This window comes from Larimichthys crocea, chromosome XIX, assembly GCF_000972845.2.
Source record: "Larimichthys crocea isolate SSNF chromosome XIX, L_crocea_2.0, whole genome shotgun sequence".
Classification (NCBI taxonomy): domain Eukaryota; kingdom Metazoa; phylum Chordata; class Actinopteri; family Sciaenidae; genus Larimichthys; species Larimichthys crocea.
In genome coordinates this window covers 2,301,318-2,327,913 of record NC_040029.1, presented here as the reverse complement: position 1 = coordinate 2,327,913, position 26,596 = coordinate 2,301,318, and the positions used below count along the sequence as shown (strand labels likewise).

The 26,596-nt window shown below is 42.7% G+C and overlaps 5 protein-coding genes across 26 annotated transcripts in view; 3 read left to right on the top strand and 2 right to left on the bottom strand.

Moving 5' to 3' along the window:
* Positions 1-6,142, top strand: part of nid2a (nidogen 2a (osteonidogen)) — a 40,996-nt gene extending 34,854 nt beyond the window's left edge. For all 22 annotated transcript variants that reach the window (XM_027291648.1, XM_027291647.1, XM_027291644.1 and 19 more), the window contains 9 exons: positions 201-330; positions 427-527; positions 617-789; positions 881-1,010; positions 1,098-1,269; positions 3,020-3,177; positions 3,329-3,452; positions 3,579-3,691; positions 5,652-6,142. In XM_027291648.1, coding sequence (XP_027147449.1) covers positions 201-330; positions 427-527; positions 617-789; positions 881-1,010; positions 1,098-1,269; positions 3,020-3,177; positions 3,329-3,452; positions 3,579-3,690 — 1,100 coding nt within the window. In that variant the 3' untranslated portion in view covers position 3,691; positions 5,652-6,142. The remainder of the gene's footprint in view (positions 1-200; positions 331-426; positions 528-616; positions 790-880; positions 1,011-1,097; positions 1,270-3,019; positions 3,178-3,328; positions 3,453-3,578; positions 3,692-5,651) is intronic.
* A 486-nt stretch (positions 6,143-6,628) lies between these two features.
* Positions 6,629-9,618, bottom strand: rtraf (RNA transcription, translation and transport factor). The gene is made up of 8 exons (XM_010752992.3): positions 9,393-9,618; positions 8,913-9,037; positions 8,699-8,798; positions 8,257-8,337; positions 8,039-8,127; positions 7,868-7,936; positions 7,432-7,480; positions 6,629-7,308 (listed from the first exon to the last, which is right to left on the bottom strand). The coding sequence occupies exons 1-8, from the start codon at positions 9,451-9,453 to the stop codon at positions 7,154-7,156; spliced, it is 729 nt and encodes a 242-aa protein (XP_010751294.2). The 5' UTR covers positions 9,454-9,618; the 3' UTR covers positions 6,629-7,153.
* Positions 9,619-10,874: 1,256 nt separating this feature from the next.
* On the bottom strand, positions 10,875-13,071 carry sap18 (Sin3A-associated protein). The gene is made up of 4 exons (XM_010752993.3): positions 12,883-13,071; positions 11,532-11,641; positions 11,285-11,407; positions 10,875-11,197 (listed from the first exon to the last, which is right to left on the bottom strand). Exons 1-4 carry the CDS (start codon positions 12,952-12,954, stop codon positions 11,041-11,043), a joined length of 462 nt encoding a protein of 153 aa, XP_010751295.1. The 5' UTR covers positions 12,955-13,071; the 3' UTR covers positions 10,875-11,040.
* Positions 13,072-13,112: 41 nt separating this feature from the next.
* On the top strand, positions 13,113-18,794 carry LOC104936902 (gap junction beta-2 protein). Its single transcript, XM_019255508.2, has 7 exons — positions 13,113-13,151; positions 16,321-16,449; positions 17,035-17,206; positions 17,351-17,503; positions 17,644-17,792; positions 17,880-18,086; positions 18,303-18,794. Exons 1-7 carry the CDS (start codon positions 13,123-13,125, stop codon positions 18,385-18,387), a joined length of 924 nt encoding a protein of 307 aa, XP_019111053.2. The 5' UTR covers positions 13,113-13,122; the 3' UTR covers positions 18,388-18,794.
* Positions 18,795-20,766: 1,972 nt separating this feature from the next.
* On the top strand, positions 20,767-25,480 carry LOC104936903 (gap junction alpha-3 protein). The gene is made up of 5 exons (XM_010752999.3): positions 20,767-20,847; positions 23,194-23,255; positions 23,350-23,438; positions 23,597-24,159; positions 24,445-25,480. Exons 3-5 carry the CDS (start codon positions 23,370-23,372, stop codon positions 25,187-25,189), a joined length of 1,377 nt encoding a protein of 458 aa, XP_010751301.3. The 5' UTR covers positions 20,767-20,847; positions 23,194-23,255; positions 23,350-23,369; the 3' UTR covers positions 25,190-25,480.
* The last annotated feature ends 1,116 nt before the right edge of the window (positions 25,481-26,596 follow it).

Below are 26,596 nucleotides of genomic sequence, written 5' to 3'. Positions count from 1 at the left end.
CACATAGGCTCCACACACCATTAATCAAGCACTCCGCCAAGCGCAGTGATATAAACTTGAGCCAGAGAACGCCCAAGGAACATACTTAAATAATGATGATGAATTACAGCAGAATCAGATCTGAAGTGTAACTGTACAATCATATAGCATTATAGTTAACTTAAAAAACGCTGGGTGTGTTTGATTCATGTCGCCTTCAGTCCCTGTGGCTCCGACCCAGCGCCCTGAGAGTGTGTGTGAGCGATGGAAGGCCAGTTTGATTGAGCATTACGGCGGAAAACCGGAGTCACAGCAATACGTGCCCCAGTGTGATCCAGATGGTGAATTCAGGTACACACCACACACACACACACACACACACATACATAACAAAAAACATAGTTGAAATAGTTTTTAATGACAAATTATTTGTGACTTGTCTCTCAGTCCAGTGCAGTGTTATGGAGAGACCACCTACTGCTGGTGTGTGGACCAGGACGGGCGAGAGGTCCCTGGCACCCGATCACACAGTGCAGTCAAACCTGCATGTGAGTACTGCTTCACCTGTACTACATGTTACATCCATCATGGCTGAGATCTTTGTTTTTTTTAAAATCCATTACATCTTGTCTCACAGGCCTCCCCTCAGTGGCCCCGCCCACTGTGCGTCCATTGCCCCGCCCAAGTGTGACCCCTCCCACAAACACTGACATCACACTGCTGTACGCTCAGGGACAGAAAATAGGAGCGTTGCCTCTGAAGGGGACCAAACTGGATGCAAGCGAGTCCAAAACACTGCTGACTCTACATGTAAGAGATGTTAAGAGAGTTACTACTCAACGGGAAGTTAAGAGAAACATTACAAAAGAGGCGAATCTAATGTTTGTGTGTGTGTGTCCAGGGTTCCATAGTTGTCGGTATAGCCTATGACTGCAAAGAGAACCGAGTCTATTGGACAGATCTGTCTGCAAGAACAATCAACAGAGCCTCAATGGAGCCTGGAGCGGAGCCTGAGATCCTCATTAACACAAGTAAGAAACACACACACACACACATTATTTCTGTAATAATTGTATGATGTTCTACATGATATTAACGATATGGTCTGCTCCGTATAGATCTGGTCAGTCCAGAGGGCTTGGCGGTGGACGTCAAACGTAGGCGCATGTTCTGGGTCGACTCAAACCCAGACATGATTGAGACCGCCAACCTGGACGGCAGCGGGAGGCGGACGCTGTTTGACACAGACTTGGTCAACCCCCGCGCCATCATAGTGGTCTCTTCCACCGGGTAAAGCTCTTCTCTTGATTTAAACTTTTGAGCGCAAAACCAAAATCATCATCGAGCTGCCACCTGTAACTCCACGCGACAGTTTAGTCTGGATTTGCAAACATGTACAAATCTCTCTCATGAGCAAGAAACAAACAGGCGCCCACACACTCTCTTCACGACCAAGTGTAACATCCTGGAGGTGCTGCACTGAAGCGGAATGAGCGTCCACTGTATCCACAGATGGTTTTCGGCTCATTAGCATGACCATGAAATGAACAGACCTCAGACGGGCTATGAGTCAGCCGGGCCTGTATCTAATTCATTAGTACAGGGTGGATTATATTTAAAGCCGTTTGCAGGAAAGGTTCTTGTTGAGTCTGGTTTTTTAGACTGTGACCCAAACATGACTTCATCAGTATGAGACAGGCGGTCGCAGGAAAATCGATGGGATGTGGTTTTCAGGGCGGAGTGTCTCTTCAGTAACGCTGGTCTGATCGCTCTGTCTTGTAAGACTTTTGGTGTGTTCTCTGACGGCGTCACACCAAACCTGATGATGCCTTTAAACACACATGCAATGAAAGCACGAGGCCGTCTTTAGTCCGCTCTCCAAGAATCACAGCTGCTTTTCATCATCGCGGCTAATCGCATAATCAACAGGTTTGCGTGTGTGTGAGCGAGTGTGTTTGTGTGGTCGATACAATTAATAAAAACATCTCAGCAATAATCCAAATCATAAAACCTTAAATGTGTGTTTCAGATTATTGCTGTCACATTTCAAAGTTTATTTTCTGACTGAAGGCCAAGTGTGTGTGTGTATATGTGTGTGTGTGTGTGTGTGTGTGTGTGTGTGTGTGTGTTCTGACAAAAAGCCAAGTCCTTAAAGGTAATTACTGCTTCACACGGGTACACGTATGATGAAGCATGTGCTCCGTGATTTCTGAGCCTGCACATGTTACGCTCTCACACACACACACACACACACAGAAACATAATCGCACACAGCATAGCAGACACGCCGAAATTACGTGCACACACATAAAAGCATGCACACGTGTACGAACGTCTCACACACCAACATCTGCTCGCCCATAGGTTCATCAAGCTGATTAACGTACACGCTCATAAACATGTAGTGTGTGTGTGTGTGTGTGTGTGTGTGTGTGTGAGAGAGAGAGAGGGTGTAAGCTGATTGCTCATGTGGTGTGTATTACCTGTCGTTCCCAGTGGACTGCCCACATGTACACCATCATCTACAGATGAAAAGCAGTGTGGCGTCATAAGCAGCCCACACACACTCTGCCTAAAGCTCAGTTATCATTGTGCTGAGATTTTAATCTGATTTAATGCATCGCAGAAACGCGTCCACGAGAAATATTTATCCCAAAGTTAAAAAATGTCTGCCTGAGTTAGCCAGCGTGGTTCATATTTTCTGACGCATACAGATGAAACGGCTCCAAAATATGCACCGAGAGAGCTGGGGTCAAAGGTCACACGTTGCTCAGAGTAACCTGACCATGACCTCATCAGAACGAGACAGCTGCTCCCTCGAGCCCCGTGCTCTTGTACCTTTATGTACCCGCCCGTGTGTGGTTGTCTGAATGCTTGTGTGTGGTTTTCTTCTTGTCTCTTTATATTAGCCAGATCCCAGCGTGTCCACACACACACACACTGCGAAGAGAGCTTCAGCACAGAGTTAGTCCAGCTGAGATGAAGTGAAATCATTAGCAGGATGGAGTTTAATCCCTCACTGCTGTGTTTGTGTCTGCAGCACTCTGTACTGGACAGACTGGAACAGAGAGGCTCCGAAGATCGAGAGCTCAACGGTGGACGGTCAGAACCGCAAAGTGGTGGTGTCAGACGGGATCGGTTTGCCAAACGCTCTCACCTATGACTCGTCTTCAGGACAAGTCTGCTGGGCTGATGCAGGTGAACACACAATAATTCTTTACTTTTACTTTTAGGCACGTTTCAAATGTGAGACCTGAACTTGAAAGTCAGCGTTCGCAGCAGCAATTCATTTGTAAAAATACAATTTGAATCTAAAAATCAATACGCTAAAAATCTTCATTCAAATCAGGTACGAAGCGCTTGGAGTGTGTCTCCCCGGATGGTTCAGGTCGCAAAGTGATCCACTCCAGCCTCAACTACCCGTTCAGCATGGTCTACTACAAGAACCACTTCTATTACACTGACTGGAGGAGGTAGCCATGTTCATTTATCGTTCTACATCACGTTAAGTCATTTATTATTTCCTCGTCACCGATCGACGAGCTCTGCTGAAGCCCTGCTGACGTCTTAACCCTCTCTCTGTGTCTGCTGCCTCGCAGGGACGGAGTGATCGCAGTGAGCAAAGACAGCAGTCAGTTCACTGATGAATACCTCCCTGACCAGCGCTCTCACCTGTACGGCATCGCCATAGCAACCAGCCAATGTCTATAAGGTGTGTATCGTGTACTTTTTGACATCTTAATGCACAGGCTTTGATGCTCTACTGATTGGATGTGGTTGCCCTGCTGTTTCTTACAAACACACACACACTATCACTCTCTTTCACTTACACACACACACACACACACACTCTTTAGTTTTCAGACGGGTAATTTGCGCTCCATATAATAACAACCACCAAACGCCCTCTCTCTAACACACACACACTGACTTCAAGGTGTACCAGACAGTGAGCTCATTGGTTTGTGTGCATGTGATGTCATCGCATCAGTCAACTCCCACCAGATGTCACCTTAACCCCCTGAAGGCAGCGAGACAAAAGACACAGTTAACCCCACACGGGGAGGCGGTGGAGGAGAGCGCCGCGCTCGAGTCTAAAGGAAACACAGGAACCGGTTACGCAACGTCTCCGCAGGCTGTGCAGTGAAAGCAGCAGCAGCTCCAGGTCGCAGTTTGAACTCCCAGTGTGTCACAAAACATGTTTGCCTTCAAACACTTGTATCAGATGACAAATATCAAGAAGACATTGTCACTCTGTCTCTGGATTAAAATATTAAAACTGCTGATATGATATCAGAGTTGAGCAAAACATCCAGAGAAGTCGGAGTAAAAATACACGTTCATTGGAAATCAGCAGAGTAATGCTGACGGACGCTGTGTTCAAATCCCACCAGACCAGACTCCTTTGACAAAAACAGTCATTTTACTACAACATGTTCGCATCTCACACTGTGAACTGAGGATTCATGTCGGCTATTTATATCGAGTCGGTGATTTTTGGAACAGTGGAAAGACTAACCAAGACATTTGGTGAGTGTTCATTTGTTTCTGTCGCATTCGGTTGATGTTTTACCTCCGTTTGGTAAAAGAGAGAAAGTCTTCAGAAGTCTTGGCTTTGAGACGGATGTGAGTTCAGCTATTTCCAAACACATCTGAATCAAACTGGATATCAAATCTGAATAGAATGACTATGAAATATGATATTGGGGGTGTTATGGGCCTGATTAACAAGTAAGCATTGTTAACTGTAAATGTGACTTTTATTGTGTAAAGAAACCACAGTTCGTTTCATCCCCCTCCACCCACAAAACACATCACACAGCTGGCTTACACCCTTTACTCCACACCTATACCTGTGTGTGTATGAAATAGACACAAGAAGAATGATTACACAGCTGTCTGTGCTCCTCTTCTTGTGGTCTATGTGTGTGTGTGTGCGCGCATGAGACCAAAGAACAATGATTATACAGCTGTTTGTGAGCCTCTACCTGTATTTTGTGTTTGTGTGCGTCATGTTTGATGTGCTGATGTCTGCAGATGGCTTCGCGTCTTTTCAAAGCCTCGTGGTAAAGTACAAAGTAGCCGTCTAAACACAGGATAATCCCTAAAGTAGCACCTTGGCAGGTGTCGCTGTCAAAGCCACACACATCTGCACGGCGAGTAAGTCTGGTCACGATAGAAGAGTTTGTGCGTCTGACTGTCAGAATGCTCAGAGCAATGCCAATCACCAGTGTGTGTTGCTGTAAATGTCACGTCTGCGCGTCCTCACACTCTCTAAAGCCTCACGCGAAATAACAGCCACCGGCTTCAAAGATGTGCGCTGTAATTCGGACCATGATGACAGCTCTAAAACACACTTGTTAAGGGTTTGAGAGCTGCTTGTAAGAGGCTTAAAAGCTGTTATTGTTGAATACATGAACACACACTCACACACATGCTCTTTACGGAGATAATTCTCAGTCGCCACAACTTGTTAAGAGCGGGGCTTTGTTCGGGATGGAGGGTCATTAACCCGCCGCTGCACTTAAGCTTTCTTCCCGTCACATTTGGATTCGCACAGGAAGAGAAAATCAGACCTTTGACTCTTGGTTTCCCCTCGGAGCTGTAAACTAACTATAAAAAGGAGAAATTTAATGTGTCCGAGTCATAAAAATGTCTGATTTGTGTCTCAGGGAGCCACTAACGACGGACTGGCAGCCGCGGGGTCCTTTGGTGCTAAAGTTCTGGGGTGATTCCTGATCAGAGGGCAGGAGCAGCAGAAGTGTCCTCTCCAGTGTCCCTCAGAAGAAAGGACACTCAGTAGGAAGCGAGATGGCTTCCTCTTGCCAGATGAACCATCAGAGCAAATTTACAACCCCTCCACTCACCCTGACCCCACCCCCATTATCTCACCTTAAAGATATAACCCCAAAATAATGTTTTGTAAATTTGTTTTATACCTCATTTTTAGTTTTTTTTTTTTTTTTCTACTGTATTTTTGTACGTGAGCTATTTTAGTTTTTCTATCGATTAAAGATCCAGAAAACACAGAGCGATGAAATCAGATCTTAAAATGTGTTAAGAGTGTCAAGCCAAAGAATGAAGAGCTTTAAAAACGTGTCTTATCACATTTGTTTTTGATCAGCTGGACACAGTGGCTTTAAACACAGGCTAATTATTCAGTGAATGTTTGAGGAAATCTGTTTTTTTAGAGTTAAATGTTAAGATCGGTCCCACTCTCATGTCTGTATATTAAATATGAAGCTAGTTACCAGCTCTTTCTTGGCAGGTAGCAGGTGAACCTCTGGCTTCCTTCTACTTTCAGTCTTTATGCCGGGCAAAGCTTATCATGTCCTGGCTCTAATACATGAGAGTGGGATCCATCTACTCACTGAACTCTTGACTAAAAGATCACAGCGACTGGTCCTGCCATATCTCTCTGCACTACTAATCTGTATTTCACACATGAAATGACGTTACTTTTTTTTTTTTTTGCCAAATATTTTTTACTACTTCTACTTTTCAAATCTTTATCTTTTTATAAGATGTGATATTTATAACAATAAAATGTGATTTGGTACTTGACGGACTTCTTGCAGGTTATTGCGTCGATGCTTAACGGAGGAGAATTATCACCGAACATCACAACACACAAGAAGCACAGGAGCCGGACTGTGTTCAGCTGGGTTTATATATTTTCCCCACACAGCGTCACTGTAGACCTTTTCAAAATAAGCTTTTGTTCCATCTGCAAAAACAAAAAGTTTCCTCTTTAAGACAAGATACAAATATAACCTTCAGTTTGAAGATTTCTGAAGCTTCTCTGTGGTTTCTGTTAAGGGAGAGATTGTGGCAGCCAGGAGATCATCAGATGGTTCAACCAAAGTCTTTGAAGAAATTAAAGACTAAAAGAAACGAGTGTTTCAACACTAACTACTCAGAAACTGTTGGTGTAAACTGCTGCCGTACAAAAAGGAAAACCAGTATCTGAGAACTTTCCACAACTTTGCTCCAAATTCCCAATTTGAACAGTCTGATCTCATGCAACAACGAAAAACAAACTCATTTATGTCCAATTCAAACGGAGTAAGGCTTTTCCTCTCAAAATCAAATTAAAACTCCCGTAGTTCAGTCACTCCCTCCCTTGTTTTCCTTCCTTCCTTCCTTCCTGCAGCGTCCCTCTTCATCCTCGCTCTCATCTGCCGACCTTGCCCAGCCTGTGATCTGTCTTGGGGTCGGCTATGATGGCCTGGACGGCGACGATTGCCTCGTTGATCCTGGTCTGGAGCTCTCTCAGCTCCTCGATGTGCAGCAGGCGCAGGATCTGAGCCGCTTCGTTCAGGGTCGCGTCTGAGAAAGAAGAAAAAATTGAATTGACTTTTGCTGTGATGACTGAATATGTGCTCACATGGATCCACACAAGACTGCCTGTGTGAGTGGATGTCAATAAATCACCATGAAAGCAGCACTCACCTCCAGTGTCGAAACCCAGGATGTGATTGTCTAAGGCTACTGGGATACCCTGGAAAACACAAGCACATATACGCATTACAAATATACATGACTGGGACAACAGTCCAGTTAGAGAGAGCATATCATCCTCAAATAAAAATGTAAATGTACTAAATGGTACAACTCAAATGAACTCATTTGGAAGTGTTGTTTTCTGGTTTTCTCTTGGCAAACGTTGTGGATAGTACCTGGTTACTTTTTTTAGTATCAAGCAGACTGACTGATGAGAGAGAAACTAGGGCGACATGGAGCAACCGTGAAAGTGGAACAAAAATCGAGGAGAGCACCTGGTGGAGTCGAGTCGAGCTGTACCATGCAGTGGAAATAAGGCATAAATGTCTGAATACCTCGACCTCTGCTGCTTTGATCGTTTGATCGGTGCAAAATGTTTGTTTACCTCTCTGTTCTGGCTGGCTTTAGTGATGGCTTCTGGAGAAAGTCTCTCCTGGATCAGAATACGAATGGCCTGCCAGGAGGACAAGAAAATAGAAAGTGTTTGTATATTAAATAAGTATAATGAGAAGAAAACATGTTCACACACACATACACAGAGTGAACAAACTCCCACCTTGAGCATAACCAGGTAGTCATCGTGCCGTTGTATCTTGAGAATGTTCGACAGAGCCATCACTCCTGCTTTGAAATCTGGAGAATTACCTGCGAGACATAAACATAACAGATGATTTCATCTTTTACCTGGAACAAAGAGAAGACGACATCAAAGACACAAGAATGTGGAGTTCAAGGACAGACGGAGGAACGGGGCAGAAAGGTGTTTCTACTCACTGTCAAGGTTGACGAGGGGGTCTACTAGTTTGTCGCTGTTGCTGGAGGCTGCCATCGGCTCACACTTCTTATACTTATCCACTGAGGAGACACGCAAAACACACCTTCATATACAGTGAGGACTTAAAATAGGAGCCAGTGAGCATGAGGAATTATTTGAAATAAGTTTGGAGTTCATTTGTTTCTGTCCTGGTGAGCTGGCAGCATTAGAAAACATCGCTCCCTTTATAATGTCTCCATCTACTGGTCACCAGCAGTGTTGCAACATAGTATCAGCATGTCAGCCACTTATATTGTTGCTCTACAGATCAGCAGCCATGACAACAGCTCTGACTAAATCTGGAAAATATAATTAACACTCCCTAAATCTGGATTTAGGGAGTGTTAATTAGATTCCCCAGAGTTTATCCTTTAAGACTTCACATGCACATGCTGATCATACCATTGTCTCCGTATTCATATCGCACAGCCAGGCCCAGTAACCAGTCCAAGGCCTCCTGTCTCTCCTGGACTCCGAATGGACAGCTCACGTCCTGCAGGTACTGCACACAGGGAAAGGACAGATGCACAACAATGAACTCATCTGAGCTTTGAGGTGGTGTTTTTTTACAGGCATGTGATGGTGATGGTGATGGTGCTGGTGGTGGTGGTGTCACCTTCTGGTAGGCTTGGGGCCAGTCTGAGCTCGGGATGTTCCTCAGGTTTCCTCTGTCCTCGATCTTATAGTGTCTAATCTTCTGGTCCTCCAGCCACACGATGCAGTTTCTGAACTGTGTCTCATCTGAGCAAGAGACAAAACACACAACACACACACACACACACACACACACACACACACACACACACACACATATTAAGTCAACATTATAACAGCTCAGTGACCACGTACACACATCTGACGTGCATTATTACAATTAAATATGTAAAATAATGACGGATAACTTTCATATTAGGGGTGTAGCTGACATTTAAAGTCGGTAACTTTACTAAATAAGTTGTTTTCTTTTTAACCGTGGCGTGCTAAGAGGTAATAAACATGCAGCTGTGTGAGCCAGAAGCAGCATTGACGCTGTTTCCTGACACGTTAGCCGGCTCCACGCTTCACTCCCGCGGCCCGCCGGCGGCTCCTCTCTCACCTCTGCAGTCGAAGGTGTTGGGGTTGTGATAGTCCAAGGCCGTCAGCTTTCTCCGGAACATTTCACCGCCTGCTCTGCGTCCGAGTCCAAACTTTACGTGGCTAACACACCGCTAACTCGGCTACCCCTGCAGCTAGCCTGTCAAGTGTGTGGCAATACGCATGCGCCGCGGGGGCAGCGTTGAACTTCCCGTTTAAACTTTCAAAATAAAACTCCCTTCACCGACCACCTGCACGATATGCGTATACATGAGATGTATAGTAACGAAATGGAACTACTTAAGTACTGTACTTAAGTACTAAAATGCAGTATCTGTACTTGTTTGGAGTATTATTTTTTCCCCCAACTTCTACTTTTACTGCACTACATATTTTTGATGAATTTAATACTTTTACTCCGATACATTTTTCATGTGCTGAATCGTTACTCGTTACTATTGTAGCGTCCAGCATGACGAGACGTATTCATTCAGCATTCACGCATTCACAGACCATGGGAAATCACAGAACTCTACCATGAACATTGTAACACTGTAACATTAGGAGTTGTGCCTTAATAAATATTTGAAATTATATAAACAACAGTACTTCTACTTTTACTTGTACTTTTACTTTCAGTACTTTTTTTAACATACTTCTACTTGCAATACTTAAGTACAAAACATTTTGAATACTTTTGTACTTTCACTTAAGTATGGTGTTTAAAGAACACACTTCTACTCAAGTCAGTTTTTTGATATAGCACTTGTACTTCTACTTCACTACTTTACTCCAGTACTTCATACATCTCTGTACATGAGCCTGGCCTATAACTTTTATATTTACCTTTACCTACCATTATTCACCTTTTACCTCTTTATATGCTGGGTTATTAGCATATATTTGTTTGTGACTGACACAAAATTCACGTATAATGGAATCATTTATAAATAATATATAAATGGTAATAGTTTTAGTCAAAAGTAGCTTTTTATTGCAGATTAACGCATGCAGTTTAGTCTATAATTTTTTTTTTTTTTAATTCTCACAAATTATTTTGGAATATGTTATGAAAATTGTCAATAATTATTACAAAAATTGGTGGACCCCCTGCAGTACCTCTGCGGACACCCTTGGTTGAAGACCCCTGGTATAAAGTCTATCATGTTTTATTTTGATACATTTTTGGCTTCAAGAACTCAAAAACAATGTCAGTATTATATATATAGTATTTCTTAGAGATAACATTACAGCAGGTTTATGTAGCATTTATGTGTCGGAAAATCAACTCCAATTACAGATACTTTCAATTATTTCAACTCACAAGATTCCTGGAGCTGTTACATGTGATCACAGTCATCATTTCCACTGACTTTGAAATTTGAAACATGACTGTGGTGCCACCAGGAACTGTTGCCGTGAACTGGCGTGCTTTTATTCTGATGAAATGATGCGTTTTTTCCCCCTTACTATACAAATTAAGTTTGCACAAGAAAGTCTGAGAAACTTTGGAAAAAAAACAGCAACTTTATTACACGTCACATTTTTAGAAAACGAGGCAAAAACCATCCATGGAGAAAATGATCAAAAAAAAAAAATTAAGGTTGATGTGTGTGTAGCACATGTGTGTAGGTATGTGTATGCATGTTGTTGTTGGTGTGTGTGCACGTTCAGAAGGGCCTCATGCGCGTGCTAAGGGGCGGGGCTCTGTTGGGTGGCGTGATAGCTATGTCCAGATAGTCTCCGATCTGGAAGCGCTGAGACTGCAACGTCATGGAGTCGTCTGTGCCCTTCCTGCCGGATACAGTGCTGCCGATATCTTTCAACCTGAAAGGAGAGACAGATACATTTTTCAATATCCAGGGTACTCTCATTCACTGTGTCCAACCAGCGCTGCTGTGGTGTGATACTGACCTGTACACTTTCCCTCTAGGGTCGGGGTAAACAATGGAAAAGCTGAAATGAGTCCCCTTTTTCCTCGCCTCCGGATACACTTCCTTTACCAGGCTGGTCAGCTCCTTCAGAGTAGCATCCATCCTGACAAACACAGAAGCAGAGACTGTAAGCTGTACTTCTACAAGGTGCTTTCTTTTTTGTTTTATAAACTCAGCGGGAAATGCCACTTTGACACAAACAAAGCATGAAATGTTCTCAGTCTCACCATGTGTATATCTGCAGCTCACTGGAGGGAACGTTGCCACGGGCAAACTCGTCTGCTCTGTGGTGTCTGCCACTGTTGGTGGTGAATACTCGCAGCAGAAGGGGACAGGTCTGCAGCGGCAGAAGAAGAAGATATACTTTATTAATCCCCTCAATGGGGAAATTCTTCTTTCACTCATTTTTTTAAATTTACATGCATTTTTAACCCCAAACACACATACAATACAAGTACAAGACTCATAAACATGCAAATGTGGAGAGAGATGGTGGAGTGATTGTCAGACAGCCAGACCGGCACCCTGCGAGCAGTTGGGGGGGTTTGGTGCCTTTCTCAAGGGCCCCTCTGCGGTGCCCAGGAGGTGAACCGGCACCTCTCCAGCTACCAGTCCACCTTCCATATTTTGGGTCCATGCTGGACTTAAAGCCAACCTCCAGTTCCCAAGCCAAGTCTCTATGGACTGAGCTACTGCCGCCCTCCAAGTTACCTCCTTCGTGCCAGATATATAATAAGCAACGAACACAAGATTTAAAAAGTAACATATGCGGACTGTCTGGATAAGCAAGACAACACAGAAATATAATCCAAATACACTGTGTTTTCTGCACGTTTTATTTTGAAAGTTTGCCCCGGAAGATAAGGTGTGCTGTTCTGTGGCTGAGTTTCACTGACCCCTAGTGGCCACAGCGAGTAACTACAACTCCACATTTATTTATATGCCAACATACAGCAAGTATCAACAGTGCTAATATTATCCAGGCTCAACAGGTTAATAGTCATGGTTATACTAATGTAAACAACATCTGCATGAATTCATAATATTGTTTGCTTTGTTCAGCTCAAATCAACAGAATATTAGAAACACCTGTGAAGGTGTCTGAACTCCTGAGAGTCACTGAACAAAATGCAACAGGCCCGACGAGGCAGCAGCTGTGTGGGGTGAGTTACTTACTTAAATATATTTAAATTGAGTGTTGTTTGAGATTAAATTTAAAGAGTTTTATAGCTGTTTGTCGCTTTGTATGTCTACCGACAACAATTCAAACATTCAAACTGTCTTTTAACGATGAACTTTAACATATTTTATATTTAAATACGGTCGTGCTTTGTTATAAAAGTCTCAAATGAGCTGTAGCTTAAAAATAAATTAACTTTGATCACCGGATGAATATTTATAATTAGCCAGCATGCTCGCAGCAGCACGCCGCGGACGCTGATGTTTAATTAATTTTATTGACACTGTTAATGCGGAGCAGATGTGAATAATAATGACTTACATTATGTTGTAACAACGTTAGATGAATGTTTCTGAATCAACCAGTCTGTTAGCATCGGAGCTAGCAGGTTAGCTCACCTTCTCTCTGTCGATCGGCTTCTCCGGCTCCTTCTTGATTTCTTCCTGCGTGATCCGCGACTCGAGAGCCATGGTTTGTTTTTTATATTTGATATATTAATAAACTCACGTTGAGTTTTTTTCTTTTCTTTTCCCTCCTCGCCTGGATTATTTCACCGTAGCTGCAGCAACGAACGAGACCGAGGTCGTTTCCGTCTCCGGGGTTGTTTAAGCGGAGTGCGCGGCTTGGAGCAGCCGGTGATGTTTGTGTCGCCCCCTGCTGTCCCGGAGTGAGTATCGGCTCAGCTGGATTTAAGTAATTATCATATGATCCAGGACAAATACTGATTAATACTTAACTGTCTAACCGTGATCATTTACTAAACTTTATCATTTCACTGAGTATTTCATTGTTCTCCCGCACTATAATTCATGTCAACCATTGCTGCTTTTTTGTTCTTGTTTGTTTTTGTTTTTTTGTTGTTGTTTTTTTAAGTTTATGTTCTACCTTAGTACTTGTTTTGTAAGTCTGCACATTCTTAAATCTGCACATTCTACTTTAGTACTTTTTGTAAATATGTACACTTGTGTTTTCCCTCCTTGATTTTATTTTTCGCTGCTGTAAACAAGTGAATTTCCCCGTTGTGGGATAAATAAAGTATTATCTAATCTAATTATCTAATCTAATCTAATAATCTTGCTGTGTCTCGATATTAGCCTTGTTTGTCTGTGACACAATGATGTGAGAGACATGTTCATATTCTACGACGGAGTATTAGGGCCACATTTAAATAAATATAAAAAAAGGAATTAATTACGACATTAAAGTCGTTATTAAGTGAGTTCTCGCCATATTTAATCAAATCAAATCAAGTTTATTTACAATAGCCAGATGGTACCCAAAGTGCTTTACAACAAAGCTGTAGAAACAAAACATAACAGGTACATAGATAAATAAATACAGTTAAAGAATAACGACTTTAATCTCGTAATTAATTCAATTTTTTTATTTAAATGTGGCCCTAATACTCCGTCGTAATATTCTGACTTTCATACAAAAACCGAAAAATCTAATTATTTTACTGATATGAAAAGAAACTCTCCAATCACTGGCCAGTACAACCAGGAGCTCTGCATAACTAATGAGTGCTCCGGTGAGTCTCAGGCCTGCAGTGTGACAAAGTCCTGAACATAAAGGTAATAAAAATCTGGATATTATTCCAGGATCTTCCAGGACAAGGCTCAAAATGCATGTGCTGCTGTAGGTTTTGACATTTAATCACAAATCTAGTCCAGTCTAAGAGCAGACAAATGCAAACTTTGACTGTTTACAGCTTTTATTGTGAATATTTATGCAAGAGATTGATGTTTGTTTGCATAAAAAGTTACTAAAGATTTGCTTAAAATTTAGATTTTATTGTACAATGTCTTGATGGACTGAACTTTTCTGTAAAAACTCTAGTACATTTTCAGGACTCTGTCTTTCTGTTAATCTGATGTCACAGCTTCATCACATCTCTGCAAAGTGCATCACAGAGTGTAAAGTTACTGTAAAACACCAACAAAAAAAATCAGACTCTTTCCATCTTACTGAGTCTGCACGCTCCAGAACTCCTCAGGCCATCTCACAGGGCTCGTACAGGCTGATCTGAGACCAGTCAGCCAAGTCCACCTACAGAACTGAGACCTGCTATTCAGTCACATGCTGCTCTCCCCCTCACTCATTACAGTGTGTGTGTTTCCTGGGTAACATGTATGTGAATGTGGTACAGTGTGTGTACAGTGTGTGGTTGTGTGTGTATGCTGACACTGGCCCCCTCTGTTCTCCCGTTGGCTGGCCGATCAGGAGCTACTCCAACAATCAGCTCTATTTTACCTCTCTCTCTCTCTCTTGCTCTCTTTCTCCCTACTCATTCACTCTGTGTGACCCCACCCCACCACCACCTCTCATTAGAATGGATGGCTTGAAACAATCTGCCAGCCTTTCTCCCCCGTTAAAGCCCTGTCCTGACTGACGGATCAAACAACGGCTCTTTGAGTCTGGCCCTGACACTGATATCCATTCACTGATATGCATCAGGAATAAGTGCCGCTGTTATTCCCCTAATGACTCCATTAGAATCACTGACGCCCTCTCTGTCTCAACCCCAGATGTTTTCCTGACCTTCCAGATCATTGCTGCTTATTTTGCCGGGTCACATTATATGCAGTGATGCAGTGGAGAGTCTGTAGAGTCAGTCTGCAGTCCAACAACAACAACACGTCTTACTTAATTATTTAAGAAAATAGAAATTTATAATCTTTTAGTCTGCAGATCTTTATACCCCCCAAGTTATGAACCTGTGAACACTGTATGTCTGTCATGCAGGATGTGCATGATATGACTCTTCAGAAGTTTTCAGTGCTGTGAGCGCCCACAGTGTAAACGGAGGAAGTTGGTTTTTGCTCCCACACTTCCACAAACAGTGGGAAAAGCTCATCGGTCACAGTCATTAGCAGCACACAGAGCCGCACTGTCCTGCAGGCCGACCGCTGCCAAGTGATGGTTTGGCTCTCTACCTGTGTCCTGTTACAGCCGCAGAGGAATTGCACCAACACACACACACACACACACACACACACACACACACACACACACGCACACACACGCACAATGCAACTTTGTTCTTCTTTCAATCCTCTTTCTTCCTCAGTGTATGGGCAGCCTGTAAGAACAACAGATGTTAACCCATTACAGTTGATTTGTGTAACATTTGTGAACATCCTTATTGATTTTTAATTAACTGAAGTTAATTAGGCTCGTTAACTACTCAGCTGACGTTAACATTTGTTCTCTGTGGCTACAGAGGAGCTATAACATAATAACCCAGATGATGTCATCGGGCTCATTTTACCTTGGACTGCATTAGCAGGACTCACTCCCAGCTCATGCTCGGCTGTGGATCCACATGATGTCATCTGCACGTCCATGAAGGTCTGTCCTGACGTCAGCACACCACCTTGAAATAATAAGAGGGTGGACTGAACAAAGTGGACGCCTGTTTTGCAGAAGCTGGGCGAGGAGGTTCATTGTTATCCACATGAAAAATGAATTTGATTTAATGAAATTAAATTATTTACACTGCTTTTTAACACTCACTGAACCTCTCACATCTTTATATTAGATCCCATACAGTGATAGTATTTATTTATAGTAAGATTAATTCATTAATAAGTCATTAATATCAGTGACTGTGCATGCAAATGAAATGAGATGTCATTTCTGCTCATGTAATGTTTGTGTGGCCTCCCGCTCCCAAACATTGTAACCTCTCTGCCACTGTGACGTTTTATTTTGAAAGTCCTAACTGGAAGTCATTATTGTTCTGGCCGACTTGACACTGGAGGCGCATCTTTGATTTCATGCAAAGGAAGCAGAGGCTGCAAGTTTGTGTTGTGTCTTGTTCACGTCGGCATCAGATCAGGATCCCATTCAGATTTCAGTGGAGTCGGTGCTGATGTGACAGCAAGCTGCCGCTGTTTGATTTCTTGCTCGGGAGGACCATGTGGAATATTTTCCTGCAGACAACCTGACTCTCCAGACACAAGGTGAGAAAAGTGCTTTAGGATTTTCATTGCTTTAGAAAAAGACATTTTAGAGGATAAGAAAATACAAATATAATTTCTGTAGATTGTTGTTTAACTTTTAAGAAGCATTCTACAACTGGAAACAATAATGAACTTTGAATGAATGTATCATGCATATCATAAATATCAATCAGTGCATGTGATTTGAATGATCAGTCAATCGATAAATCAATCAGTCAATCGTTGAATGTGAATGGTGCGGTGAGGACTGTAGTAGTGTGGGTTTGTACAGTGTGTTCAGTGTGGGCTTAGTTCAGTACAGTCCACAGTGGGCAGAGAGGTTCATCAGTTCACATGAATGCTGGCGCTGGGCCTCCTCTCCTCCTCCTCTCACTTTCATTCCTTTTCATCCTCTTCTTCTTCTTTGTTTTGTTTCATCTGCTTTCATCTTTTGCCACGGCCTTCCTTCTCAGTTTCCATCTGCGTTGCTGTCAGATGTATAGTTCAAAGGAAGCAGCCGAACCTGGTACAAAAAAAACATTTTTCACACTGGTAACTTCGCTCATATTCTTCTTCTTCTTCTCATGCTTCTGACTGTTTCCCCAGGATGTCTTGGCCTGCCCTGTACAATCAGTTAGTCGGGGCCAACCGTCACTCCACCAGCTTGGGTAAAATCTGGCTGTCTGTGCTGTTTATTTTCCGGGTCATGGTTCTGGTGGTCGCTGCTGAGAGCGTCTGGGGAGACGAGCAGTCCGACTTCACCTGTAACACGCTACAGGTAGGGACACCATTATGTGAATATCAATTTTCATGTTTGGTATGTGACCACAAAAAGCTAAATTCATACGGAATAAAATTCACCCTCACACATTTCAATACAGTAATAACTTGTATGTTTTATGCGCCTGTCTCTGTTCTTCAGCCTGGCTGTGAAAACGTCTGCTATGATCAGTTCTTTCCTGTGTCCCACATCCGTCTCTGGTGCCTTCAGCTCGTCTTTGTCTCCACACCGACACTCATGGTTGCAATGTATGTGGCCTATCGGAACCATAGAGATAAGAAGAGGCTCCTACAGGTGTGTGTGCTGGGCTACCATCCCATTTCTCATGTCTTATTTAATCTTGTTTTGTCTTATTGTCTCGTTTATCTTCTTGTGTCTCATTTTACCTTGTTTTGTCACGTCTTATAATATATTACGCCATCCTGTTGTGACAGGGTTCTGGTCGAGCTGGATTCCTCAGCAACAAAGGCCAGGACGGAGAGTTGGAGACCCTGAAGAAACGTAGACTCCCAATAGCTGGTGCCCTCTGGTGGACGTACGCCTGCAGCCTGGTGTTCAGGCTGCTTTTTGAAGGAGGATTCATGTAAGATCTGTGATTCAGATCTTCTGTCTGTCAGCCTTAACGCTGGTTTGGCCTGTCTCCATACAGACTGTGTCTTTGTCTCGGCAGGTATGCACTGTATGTGGTCTACGATGGCTTCCAGATGCCACGGCTGGTGCAGTGTGACCAGTGGCCGTGTCCAAACCTGGTGGACTGTTTCATCTCACGGCCCACGGAGAAAACCATCTTCACTGTTTTCATGGCCACTGCCTCTTCTATCTGCATGGTCCTTAACATGGCTGAACTTGCATATCTTGTTGCCAAGGCCATCACTAGGTAGAGGTATTAATCAGTCAGTCAGGTGATTAATTAATTGATTAATTTATTGTTTTTCCCACCTAGTATCATGTTTTAAACAATGCTGAAATGACTCGTTGTGTATTCAATCAACTCTTTCAATATAAATTTTTCAAGGCATGTCAAAATTTGAAGTGTTCATCTTCGTCCTTAAATTCTAAACTTTAATCTTAAATCTTAGACTTTGTTTTTCAGGGGTCTCTGCGGTCAGAAGGAAAGAAAAGCCTCCAGCAGAAATCCAGCAGAGAGAGGATTCAGAATAAGAACAACCAGAAGTTAACTGTCTCAACCCGAGGAAGCGGCAACACGGTGGATAATACACGAAGAAGAAAGACTGTTCAAAGACTGGAAACACTTTAAAAGCTGCATTAAAAACAAGCGGTACAAACCGTGAACAACCCGAAGCGTGTAAATACAACTGAACATTTTCTATGATACCTGAGGTGCTAAAACATTTAAAACAGTTAAACATTGACTGGGTGGAGAGGATGGAATCAGTGTCAACAACTCAAAACTGCACATTTACATGTTGTTTGATCGATTGTATGTCAATACTGAGTTCTTGATTATAACTTTTATATATTCTAATGTAATGTGAGGACACACACACATACAGAAACAGTGATTTGATTTTCATGGATTCATCGAACATAAATGCACTCACCATTTCTCACTTTATGCCCACAAATAAAGTTTAATCTTGTCTTAATTTTGTGTTTATTTCATAATTTCAATAATTACGATATGACATTAGAATATTTATACTATGTGAACATTATGGTTCATTTACACCTCGGTCCTACACACACACACACACACACTACAGATGATTTTTGGATCATGTCTGCAAGTACAGCATTGGAGGAATGTGCATTTCTTTTATAAATGTGTCAACAAACTGGTCAAGAGCGATTGGACTGCCTCCTAGACTCCATAGAAGAAGTAAGAGAGAGGGGGTTCTATATCTTTCTTATTTATGAGTGATTTCTTATACACCTTGTGAAAACAAGCTGCTGTGACAAGTGAATCTCCTCAGTGTGAGATCATTAAAGTTGATCTTATCTTAAAGGCTGAAGCTGAAGCATCAATAACTCTGATTCCATGTGGTAGTTATGCTTTTGTTCTCTCTCGCAATATCTTTACAGTACTGATGCTCTGTGCTGTTTAACTGAAGTGTGTTTTCATTTTCAGCAGATGTGATCCACTGTATTAATCTCTGTTGACCTCTGCTGGTGTCCAGCAGCCACTGCAACAGCTCTGACAGCTCTGTCCTCCATCCACAGAGACACAAAACATAGTCAGAGTAACAGAAATGTCTGCTGGAGAGATGATGTCACTCTATGACAAGCAACCATGCTGAAAAGGTTGGTATAGGTACAAAAACTTGGTATAAATCTTTTAATTTATTTATGAATCAGTTATAAGGAGCTAGACAGCGACTTTAAGTTTAAAATACTTTGTTTTAAGATAAACTCTGGCAGCCTTAACTTATTAAGAAGTAAAATTATTATTTTATTATTAGATTTATAATTTGTATTTCATGTAATTCCATCTTTGATGCTGTTTTTTGTTGTTTTGTTTTGTTTTGTTATCTTGCATATGTACAGCAGACCAGAATCTTTACATCATATTATATTCTGTTATATATTTATAACAGTAATACCCCTGCAACTACTTCTGTGACTACAATAGAACAAATACTAATATTAATTCCACAAACCTTTAATTATAGCAGTAAAAATGACATTACAATAAAAAAAAAACAAGCCTGTCAGTAAAACAAAAATGTTTCCTTTGAAGCAGTTTTAAAGAGTTTTAATAGTTTTAAAGAGTTTTAATAGTTTTAAAGAGGTGTAATAGTTTTAAAGAGTTTTAATAGTTTTAAAGAGTTGTAATAGTTTTAAAGATTTTTAAAGAGTTTTAATAGTTTTAAACAGTTTTAATAGTTTTAAAGAGTTTTAACAGTTTTAAAGAGTTTTAAAGAGTTTTAAAGAGTTTTAATAGTTTTAAAGAGTTTTAATAGTTTTAAAGAGTTGTAATAGTTTTAAAGAGTTTTAATAGTTTTAAAGAGTTTTAAAGAGTTGTAATAGTTTTAAAGAGTTTTAATAGTTTTAAAGAGTTGTAATAGTTTTAAAGAGTTTTAAAGAGTTTTAATAGTTTTAAAGAGTTTTAATAGTTTTAAAGAGTTTTAAAGAGTTTTAATAGTTTTAAAGAGTTGTAATAGTTTTAAAGAGTTTTAATAGTTTTAAAGAGTTTTAATAGTTTTAAAGAGTTTTAAACATGGCTCGTGATGTTTGCCCCCTGCTCCTACCTACACATTAACGCGCGCGTGCGCGCCTACAAGCACGCACCTTCCCCCGCGCACCACCCCCCTCGTGCGCCCCATGCACGGGGGGGAGGGGGACACCAGCGTGTGACAGTGGCGGATGGCCTTGGCCACGCGGGACGCAGCCGCTGCGCTTCGCCTTCGCGGGACAGGTTTCCACACGCGCCCTTTTTACACGAGACTAGCCTCGCGTCTTTTTAACTCTCCCCCCTCTCTCTCTCTTTCCCTCTCTCTCCCTCCCTCTCTCTCTCTCCGTGTCTCTCTCCCTCCCTCCTCTCCCACTAATCTCACCCACTCCTCGCCTGGACGCCTCGAGCCCACCCGTGGGAATAAAAGAAAGAAAAGGAAAGAAAGAAAGAAAGAAAGTGGGAGAAGTAGCGGCTGCCCGGAGGAGACGCGTTTCAGAGGAGAGCGGTAAGCAGGTGGATGCTGGAGTGATGGAGTTGGCTGCGGTGGGAGGGAGGAGGAGGGATTATCATCCGTCCACCTGCTGGATTATCAGCACCTCTCGTGCTGCGTTCACTTCCCCGTGGGAAAGACGGAAGACAGGAAGCCAATAATATTTCACTGATCTTTAAAGGATGGACAGAGGGTTTGACAGGGATGCAGTGTCTAGACTTGAACACCACAATGACCATTAACACTTAAAACACGTTCAGCCGAGTCCTGGAGCTGCTGGCCTTACAAACAAACAATCCTGCATGTATCACACTGTGAGAATATAGTACAAAATATGTATTTTTTTTAATATAATGCTATATTATGCACACCCTACTTAAAAACAGTGTTTCTTTTTTTTCATGGTTATATTTTTTAGTTTTACTTTTATTATGTTGCTTGTTGATTCCCTTTACCTCTATGTAAAGAGACCAGATTATCTGAAATGCGTCTGGAGAATAGGCCATAATCTATCGATTTATTCCTGTTGAAGTACTGGCAGTCAGATGTAATATTCAGCGTCTGACCTCGTGTACTAACTTGGCAGGACACAGCTTCCTACAGGGTTTTCTGTTGGTCGGTGTTTGGTTTTTAAGTTAGTTATTAGTGTTACTGAGCTGATCCTGCTCTTAAAATGATCGTTTTGTTCAGTCTGGCACGTTTCATCAAAGCTTGGACACCTCGGTGAACTCTTTCATCACAGTTTGTCTTCGTACATCTTTATCTACATTCTTATATCATATCTACATATTTATAGACCTTTATAGACACAATTATTTACATTTGTTATGCGGCACGCCTTTATCCATCTATACTACCAAATTTACTCACTTTTACATATATTATTTTTGAAAACCTTTGCACCACTACAGACCTTTTTGTACTTTTGTGCCACTTTTACAAACTTTGTGCACTTACTGTGTGTCCTTATGCACTTGGTGACCCTGAGCTGTTGCAACCAACATGTTTACGTGCATAGAGTAAACCAGCTATTAACCTCAAGCTTCCATTGTTTAATCTAACTAATTTAAAATGTTTTTAGATATTAATGAAGCTACTTCAGAATCGTCGTTCATGTGGACATTTTCTGCTGTCTGCGTATCTTAAAAAGGTTTTCAGGGTGCAAACGGCAGGCCAAGAGTTAACTGTTTGGGCTGTTTTAGCACAAAGACCTCTGATCCATCCAAAAGCACACGCCAGCCAGGACAATGTCCATCTGGCAGCTTCTCTATTGTCTGTCGTGACAGACGGCATTTCATCACGTCAACACATCATGTACATGTACACGTTCAGACAAGTTTCTGAATGTGTGTGTGGACTCTAATTTGGCAGAGATGTGTGACATAATCTGTGAACGTGGAGTTTAAAAAACGTTTATGGTATTAAAGGGGAAATCTAACATAACTTTATTAGAGCTATGATATTTTCTTTACAGACTTTCAGTGTGTTTCAGGCTGCTGCTTTATTTCATGTGAGAGTAAATCAGAGACAGGTCTGGGTTTTAAAAGTTGTCAGCTGACTTCACATTTCTGGCTCAGATATACAGGAGTGATATATGCTACTGTAACTTTGGCTGTGTGTGCATGTGTGCTCGTGCGCGTGTCTACATATCAGTCGATCCCAGGCAAACATTTGCCCTCCTCAGCATTCCTGGGATGTGATGAGTCCAGCATTCAACTGAGACAACCTGTTATCCACTCATTCACTTCCCACAGATGGCCAGCCATTGTCCACTAGGCACCCCGCTCGGCGGCACACACACAAGTACACACAAATACGTGCACGTCTGCAAGCAAAAGTACGTGTGCATGAAGTAAGAAACAGACATATGCACGTGGCGATTTGTCCTAACATGCATACTTTGCAGAGACATACAGGTTTTGTGAATTTAGAGTTTTGTAGTTGTGTTGCTGTTTTAGTTCATACACAGATGCCATAGGCAGCTATTCAAGTTCTAAAACCGACTGTAAAGAGACAAAGTTAGTGCCTCGTTAGTGAACACAGCAGAGGAATTCGCAGCTAAAGACCAGAGATCTTTCACAGGAGAGCAGATATTTGACTTGTGGCTCATCCATGCATCAGTTGGCCACAAACTCCAAACGAATATTAATGTTTCTCTGCGTCTGCTGAATGTGTAAATAGGCCACTGTTTGCTAAATGCCAGTGCTTTCTCTCTGCACACTGCCTCGATGAATGAGTATTTAAGGAAACATAGGTGGTGAAATAGAGTCCATTTATGTGAAATTTGGCCGTAAATGAGGATTCTGTGAGCTTGACAATGACCTGGAAAGTTGACATCAGTATTTTGTCTCTTCTTTCCAGATATTGTTTTTCTTCTGATCTCTGGTCGATGGATTTATCACTGACAATACAACAATATTTAAGTAAGTCTATGTTCCCTTCTACAGTACTTCTTCTCCTCCCGCTGTGCAGCTCCTCACTGGGTTGGTCACCACAGACTCTTGTTTCTCTCTCCAGGCTAGAAAATCGAGTGAAGCATGGGTGACTGGAGCTTTCTAGGGCGGCTGCTGGAGAATGCTCAAGAACACTCCACTGTGATTGGAAAGGTGAGTGATTGAATATCGATGAACTTAACTTTGGTTTATTTCAAAGATTTGATCGTAACTGGGCAAGAGATGCTTCTTCCTGCAGCTGCACACATTGAGTCCAGCTGAAGTGTTTGAGATATTTAAGCGTCATCCATTTTCCAATCCTTCCTCCTCAGGTTTGGTTGACCGTCCTCTTCATCTTCCGTATCTTGGTGCTGGGCACAGCAGCTGAAGAGGTTTGGGGTGACGAGCAGTCTGACTTTACTTGTAACACGCAACAGCCCGGTTGCGAGAACGTCTGCTACGATGAGGCCTTCCCCATCTCTCACATCCGCTTCTGGGTACTGCAGATCATCTTTGTCTCCACGCCCACCCTCATCTACCTTGGCCATGTGCTGCACATTGTCCGCATGGAGGAGAAGAGAAGGGAGAGGGAGGAGGAGCTCCGAAAGGCCGGACGGCACCAGGAGGACCACGATCCTCTCTATCACAACGGTGTCGGCGACGGAGGTGGAGGAGGAGGTAGGAAGAAGGAAAAGCCACCAATCCGTGATGAGCATGGGAAGATCCGGATCCGCGGGGCGCTATTGAGGACCTACATCTTCAACATCATCTTCAAGACTCTGTTTGAGGTGGGCTTCATCCTGGGACAGTACTTCCTCTATGGCTTCCGCCTGAGGCCGCTCTATAAATGTGGCCGCTGGCCCTGCCCCAATGTTGTGGACTGCTTCATCTCCAGGTTAGAGAGTCAGAGAAATGACTGATCTTATTTGTGTTTTAATGTTTTTTCTTATTTGTGTTTGTTTCATATTATTCTATCCATTTGCTTGAACTGATACCCACCCCCCCTACTCAATTGGCCGAATGAGCTTCCTGCACTTGCATGACACGGTTTACAGTGATAACGGTGGCAGATTTCCAGCTTAAGAAAAATAAAGAATGAGCAGGGGAAATAAAGGGAGGGAGGATGAGAGTAAAGAAGAGAAAAGATGAGAATTAAACGTTTTTGTTTGTCTGTTTCCAGGCCCACCGAAAAGACAATCTTCATCATCTTCATGCTGGTGGTGGCCTGTGTCTCTCTGCTTCTCAACCTGCTGGAGATCTACCACCTGGGCTGGAAGAAAGTCAAGCAGGGGGTCACCAATGAGTTTCCACCCGACAGCGAGTCGCTGATGCTGGATGGGCCTGCCGACGCAGAGACGCTTCCTGAGCAGACCTGTCCACCAGCGCTCCACTATTTGCCAGCGTATGCCAGCATGAACGCGGTGGGAGGTGGAGCCTATGCTCCAGCTGAGGCACCCCCTGCAGTGATGTCCTCGCCTGCGGATGACTTCCCTTTTTATCGCAACGGTGACAAGGTGAGTGTTGGGAGCCACGGGCAGCTGGCGGCGATGGAGCAGAATTGGAGCAACCACAATCTGGATGGAAAAAACTCCTCCTCTTCCTCCTACCATCCTCCTCGTCACTCACCTCCCACCTCCGCTTCCTCGGCTACTTGGGAGGAGACAAACCCGCCGCTTCCTCAAGGGGAGGAACACTCCACGTTTCCTACACTTCCTCGTCATACCCCTCTTTCCCCCCTCGCACCGGAAGAGGATGAGGAAAACCCTGTCGCCACAGCGCCTTATATGGTCCCTCATGACGACTTCATCGTGGTTACCAAGGCAGAGATGCATCAGCCTCCTCCTGCTGCTGCGACAGACATCCGGAAGCCAAGTCGGGCCTGCAAGAGCGGCGCCCGGGCTCGCCCTGATGACCTGGAAGTGTAGCTAAAGCACACACACACACTCACACATTTACACAACCATGCATACATGCTGTGTACACATAGAAACCTACACATTTTTTTTTTCTCCACATATGCACAACAGCATAAAACCACACACAAGCACTCCCCGCAGCAAAAAGGGCTGCTAGAAAGACGTGCAAACATGTTAGCACACACATTCAGCCAGAGTTAGCTGATCATTTTTAACCACACAAAGGAAAAGAAAGAGTTTGGCCAGATTACACTGATGGCACCAAGCGGATGGCCTATCTACATATAGTAACTTGTAAGACGTGGGGCTTTGCACAGAAACCTCCAACAGCACCTCTGGAGTAAACAGTGGAGAGATGGATGTGCATACATCATTATAGAGCAACACTGCTGCACTAAAAAAAAGCACTAAAGCAAAAGACATCTGATCATAAAGCTCAGTGGATATGTGCAGGGGAGCTTTATTGCTTTATGATAAGCTAAGTTAATGGATCTAATCACATAGAGCTACACCAGAGTCGTGGAGATCTTCCAAATCCTGGCAAAAATGTGAATTACCGAAAAGTTCAGACCATTATTTGAAGGGTCCAGTGTGTAGGGTTTAGTGGTATCTAGGAGTGTAGTTGCTGATTGCAACATCCTCACCTCACCCTCTCCTTCCTAGGGTGAAGGAGAAACTACAGTGTGTGCGAAATGCGCCGAAAATGCAAAAGGTCTCAGTCTAGAGCCAGTGTTTAGTTTGTCTATTCTGGGCTACTGTAGAAACATGATGATGCTGGATTAACATGGCAGACTCCGCCTCATGCTCCTCATAAAAAATGTAAAAAATTTAAAAAACTTAAGGATTCTTATTTTCAGGTGATTAAACACTAATGAAAACATAGTTATTCAACTTATATTCAATTTCTGCCATATTCTAATAGAGTCCCTTAAATCTGACACACTGGACCTTTAAGTAACACAATCAGCACTTTCTCCAGATCAGCACTTAAATTCTTCTTTTCAGTGATTAGCCACTTACATTTCTGGCCATACTCTCACTTTTCTTTGGAAAAGTTAGACAGTAGGGAGGGATTACAAATAAACACACTTACATACACATACAGCGTATATATATATGTATATGTATATACACTGTCAACACAGACACAAATAAGAAGGTTATAGTGATAATGATAATGATGATTGGACTAACTAATAAGTTTGGGAGCGTAGAGGCAGCAATACTACTTTATTTTTTCCTCTTTCTTTGCTGGGAGACATCAGGAGAGGTTTGCACTTTTCTTTCTTTCTTTTTATTTTTCTCGTGACGTGATGATGGAGCTGAACAGTCCGCGTGTCGTGTCGAATCTGTCCGTCTGCGTGCACTGCTCTCACCTCAGCCTGTAGTTTCAATGAAGAGAGGGATGCACTGACA